Consider the following 5,788-nt stretch of genomic DNA (forward strand, 5'->3'; position numbering starts at 1 on the left):
GGGTTATTAAAAGAAGTCAATACCCCCGATTGTATCAGCTAGAATCCAGATGTGGGCGTTGCTACTGGCGGCGTATAGATAAGTTCTGGAGCACAGACCGGGAATGCGAGTAGCAAATGCAGATGCTTTGAGCAGACTTCCCCTCCCGGACACTCCGCCGCAAATACCAAAAGTAGAGGAGACAGTAATGACTCTAAATTTTTTGGACACCCTACCAGTAGACGCACAACATATTCGGTTGTGGACGCAAAAAGACCCAGTTTTAGCCAAGATGAAGCATTTACTGCTAACAGGGGAACTGGAAAGACCAGTGGAGCCCCAGATGCACCCATACTGGAGTAGAAGGGACCAAATAACCGTATAAGACGGTATCCTATTATGGGGAGCCTGGGTAATAGTCCCAGCTCAGGGCCGTCAGGCAATCTTAACCGAGTTACATCACGGACACCCAGGGGTGTCTAAAATGAAGATGCTAGCTCGAAGCTACGTTTGGTGGCCAGGTTTGGACACAGACATAGCAGCCTTGATACGTTGGTGCCAGGAGTGCCAACAGGGGCAAAGAGTGCCACCAGCGGCGCCATTGCACCCGTGGGAATGGCCAGGCAGACCGTGGACCTGCCTGCATATTGATCACGCCGGCCCTTTCATGGGCTCAATGTTTTTGGTGATAGTGGGCGCCCACTCCAAATGGTTGGACGTCCGCCGGGTAAACACGGCAAGCACAGCATTGACAATTGAAAAGCTCAGGGCCTCGTTTGCAACACATGGACTTCCGGAGGTATTGCTGTCGGACAACGGAACCGCATTCACAAGTGGGGAATTCGAAAAATTCCTGAAGGAAAACAGAGTCCGTCACATCAAAATGGCCCCTTACCATCCAGCGACCAACGGCCTGGCAGAGACAGCAGTCCAGACACTTAAATCGGGACACAAGAAGCAGCCGGCAGCGTCAATGGACACAAAGCTCTCCCGCTGGCTGTTTGATTACAGGACCACACCGCATTCCACAACGGGCATACCGCCAGCTGAACTCTTAATGGGAAGGAGGCTGCGAACGAGGCTGAGTCTCCTTTTCCCAAATTTAACAGGGAAAGTGGAGAAAGAACAGGAGGCCCAACGCAGGGGGCATGATAATAGTCAGCAGCAGAGACATTTCCAGGTAGGGGCACCGGTTTGGGTCAAGAATTATGGGAATGGACCAACGTGGGTCAAAGGCACGGTAGAGTCCCAAACAGGGCCCATATCCTATATGGTTTCAATCGGAGGTAATGCTGAAGAAACACCTAGGCCAAATAAGGGCAGCGGAACCACACCTGGAGGCAGGCGAAGCAGGACCGCCTCAAGCTGGGAAAGCCCAGACGGAAAGGATACCCACACCCCAGCCCCGAGCAATTTCTCCAGACCCCGTCATCCAGTCGTCAGAGTCGGAGATGGTCACGTTCGACGAGGCCGCCACGACACCTCTCCCCAAGGAGGAGGAAGAACAACTTCCAAGAAGGTCATCAAGGAGAAGACGGGCACCTATAAGGTACACTCCGCCCACTTCGGAGAACGAACCGTGATACAGAGGTGACAGACCCAGACATGAGGAGCAGGAAGAAGCTCAGAGGAATGCCAGCTGGCAGGAATTCCTCGGACCTTGGGAGGGAGGGGTGTAATGAACTCCAATTAGCTTTATTGGTTGGCCAATTGGAGTATGAGCTCCCTCAATGATAGCTCATTGAGGGGGCCCATATAAGCACCTGTGTAGGTTTTGTGAGCCAATCTTAAGTTGACTGGACTGCTAGCAGCACTGTTTGGAGCTGCTCCTGTAATATCGTTATTGTAAATAAATATTGGTGTGGTGACGGAAATCCTGCCTCCCGTGGATTACTACAACTTCCATATCCTTAACATCAAACCTCTCTTTATCATTTTGCTTAGCTTCTGCACGTTCTTGCTCTGGCAGCCTTTCTCACATTGTCTCTGTTTTACTCCATAGGATGAATTCAGACATCCTGACCGAAGTGGCACTGTAATTACTCCCCTATACTTTCAAATACTGCTGTGGGCAGCAACATCACTGAATTGAGCAAGGTCAGCTCAGAATAACTTCCCCACATATTTTATACTGGCTGGGATTTGCAGAAAGCACTATCTTTTAAAGGACATCTGTTCCCACATGAAACTTGCTTTTTTCTTGGCGGCAGAATTTCTGCTCTTCAAAACACTCTCATTCATACATTCTGTCCAATATTAAAGTTACTTTCCTTGTCCAAACTGTTTGTCTGGGTTTTTATTCAGCTGCAGTTACATTGGATGTGCAAAAGAATCCTTTTCGCACTTTACAGAAAAATATGAAAATTAATTGCCACTTAAATCATTGTCCCTCTGATGTATTCAAGTAAAATAATCAAAACACAAAATTCTGTACATTCATATTTTTACAGAGTGAAATGTTCCCAATATCTTTCCATGAATCACATTCAGAGACTGAGTATAGTTAATAAATAATTGAGTCTCCACTGCAACAGGGTTTTGGGGGAGTTCACCATCTAACTCTGTGGCAGCAACAACTCTGAATAAACTCTGCGCTATGCTTTTTTAAAATTTAAAACGTGGCTCCTCTATTTCCGTTTCTCTTTGCGGCAACAATAAATATATAACAGAAGAGAAATCTGGCGATGAGAATTCGGCCCATAAACAACTATCGACGAAGGTTTGGGTGTCTAAAGAAAACTGTCATCAATACTTGGCTGAAAATCATCGGTGGGTTTATGTCAAGTAAAAAAAATTAAACTCTTCAGATCGAAGTGAGGCGTCGATGGGTGAATTGGCTGATTGCGACAGCCATTAATGTGAAATAAGGTTTTCAAAAATAATTGTGACATAGCTTTGAGTTACTGGAGCATATCTTTTAAATAATTTCCATGCATACATACTGTTTGTAATGGAAAAGCTGCAGAGATCGCGCACATGGCACTGTAAACGGACTGCGAGAACTGGAAACTGAAAGGCTGCCAACTCTGCAACCGACTGATCGGGAACCGATAGTCCAGGAAAAGAAAGAACTGGTTTGCTTCTAGGCTTGGGGATTACTGGCTTCAGGAAATAAATGGTAGGGAGAATGGCAGAAAAAGTACAAATCCGGGAACCAGTATGGACTTTGATCTTGTCGGCTGACTATTATGACATCCAGTATCCTAAGTCGGAGCAGCACTCAAATGCAGACCCTTTCTCTCGACTGCAGCTACAGGCCAAACAAAATCAAGAATCAAAGAAAAATCTGAAGAAAAGTTTGTAAATATCTTCCATCTCATGTTGAAGACATACCGGCAACTTCATCTCAACTACAAGGTACACAAGATCGATCCAGTGATGAGGAAGGTTAGTAAGGCGACCTCAGTATGTGAGGAGTTGCAAATCACAGAATTCTTATAGCACGGAAAGAGACCATTCAGCTCATCAGTCCCCATAGCACTGCAGGGGAAAATCGAAGATGAGCTCAACCAATTGTAAGGTCACAGTATCCTCCCACCAGGGCAGTTTGCTGATTGGGCATGCCAGTCGACCCAGTACGAAAACCGTATGCCTGTGCGGAGATTGTACAATGACCGGAAACAAGGTCTCCCATCTTCACGGATAGAAGACCTATAAGCAAAGTTAGCTGGGGATCATTCCTTTTCCAAGCTTGACATGAGCTACGCCTATCTTCAGCTGGAACTGGGCGCTGATTCCAGGCGTTACATAAACATTAATACCCACAGAGGCATGTATGAGTACACAAGGTTGCCGTTTGGAGAGTCTTCGGCTTGTACAACATTTCAGAGTGTTACGGAGTGTATCCTGGAGGGTTACCACATGTGGCGGTATACTTGGCACCCAGAGTCAAGAATGGGAGAAGTTGAGCAACCTGGAGAAAGTCCTCCAATGGTTTTCCAAGATGGGCGTTTTCTATGCCAAAGAAGTTTCATACGGGTTTTTTTCATACAATTCGAGTGAATTGCGCCAGACAGTACACGGTTGAGGAGAGGCTGAGGGTGATCAAGCAAGACCCCACTCCAGAAACGTGACAGTTATGGTTGTTCATAGGTCTCGTAAACGACTACGTGTGGGCTGCATGGTAACACATTGGGTAGCACTGTTGCTTCACAGCTCCAGGGTTCCAGGTTCGATTCCAGGTTTGGGCCACTGTCTGTGTGTAGTCTGCACGTTCTCCCTGTGTCTGCGTGGGTTTCCTCCGGGTCCCCCGGTTTCCTCCCACAAGTCCCAAAAGGCATGCTGATAGGTAATTTGGACATTCTGAATTCTCCCTCTGTGTACCCAAACAGGTGCCGGAATGGGATGTCTAGGGGCTTTACACAGTAACTTCATTGCAGTGTTCATGTAAGCCTACTTGTGACAATAAAGATTATTATTGTTAATTTAATCCTGGCTGAGGCACCATCTTCACCCCACTGTAGACATTGTTGAAGAAGCACCAAGAATGGGTGTGCAGGGTGCCTCAGGGTGAGGCCTTTTCCAGAATGAAACAGCTGTTGATTTCTTCAGGGTTATTAACACATTATGACCTATCCAAGCCCCTCCTGCTGACATGCGACACCTTGACTTATGGAATTGGAGCAGTATTATTCCACAGCATGGTTTTAGGTAACGGAACGCCAATCACGTATGCATCAAAGACTCTGGCCTTTGTGGAGTGCAATTACACCCACATCAAAGAAGAAGGTTTGGCTATCATATTTGCAATGAAGAAATTTCACGAATATGTATGGCCGTTAATTCACCACTGTAACAGACCACAAACTATTGCTAGGGATTCTTAAAGAAGACAAGGCGATCCTGTTAATATGTCTGCCCAGAATCAGCGATGGACTCTGTTGCTAGCAGCATACAAAGACACCTTTGAGAATCGCCCAGCTTCATAGATTGCAAACGGGGAAACTCTGAGTAGGCAAGGGAAGCTGCCAGAGGACCAATGGACCTTTTGCGCCAAGATGCCAGAGCTCAGTGTACAAGACGGCATTCTCCTGTGCCATACTTTCTCATCCGATTTTCCAAATCAAAATTCTGATTGAAATTAAAGATACCCTTCAGACTGAAATACTCACCAGGTCTGGCAGCAGCTGTGGAGAGAGAGACAGTGTTACATCATTCCAATTAGATTGTGATTTATAGATTTTATAAGACAGTTTAATTGTATATTTTATGTTCCATAACACTAGCCAAATAGATTCTGCCCTTGACCCCTCTGGATAATCTGCTGTCTCCAACACAGCAATGGTCTTGTTAATCAATACTGCCACTCCTCCCTATTTCCTTCTTTTCCTATTGATCCTGAACACATTGCGTCAAGGAATATTTAACACCTAGTGCTGTCCAGCTTTGAACATAGTCTCTGTTATAATCAAAACATAATGGGCGGGGTTCTCCATTTCATCGGCAGCGCACCCTAGCCCCCGGCTTTCTCATCAGTGTGGGGTGGCCACAATGGGAAATCCCATTGACAGGTGGCGGAAATGGAGAATCCCGCTGTTGGTGAGGGCGGTTCCACTGAGGAACATGCAGCTGGCGGACCAGAGAACCATGTCCATATTTCCACATGTCATCTGCACGTGTAACTCACTAATCTTATTTACCACACTGTGAATTCACATTCATGAAAATCCTAATTTTTGTTTCATTACTTCCTCCTAAATCCATCAGCTCACATGCTCCAGACTAAATTCCTTTTGCTACTTTCCAGCCTACCTAATGAATCTGTTGATTCATTTTGCAGTCTACAGCCTTTTCCCACACTGGCATCTGC

General features: G+C 46.2%; 1 protein-coding gene across 1 annotated transcript; it reads left to right on the forward strand.

Annotated features, from left to right (window-relative positions):
- Positions 1 to 379: 379 nt before the first annotated feature.
- On the forward strand, positions 380 to 1,078 carry LOC119979365 (uncharacterized protein K02A2.6-like; the record flags this gene model as incomplete). Its single annotated transcript, XM_038821483.1, has 1 exon — positions 380 to 1,078. A coding segment is annotated over one exon (699 nt), but the record flags the coding sequence as incomplete, so codon positions are not given.
- Positions 1,079 to 5,788: the final 4,710 nt, after the last annotated feature.

The sequence above is a fragment of the Scyliorhinus canicula genome, chromosome 16, assembly GCF_902713615.1.
Source record: "Scyliorhinus canicula chromosome 16, sScyCan1.1, whole genome shotgun sequence".
Taxonomy (NCBI): Eukaryota; Metazoa; Chordata; class Chondrichthyes; order Carcharhiniformes; family Scyliorhinidae; genus Scyliorhinus; species Scyliorhinus canicula.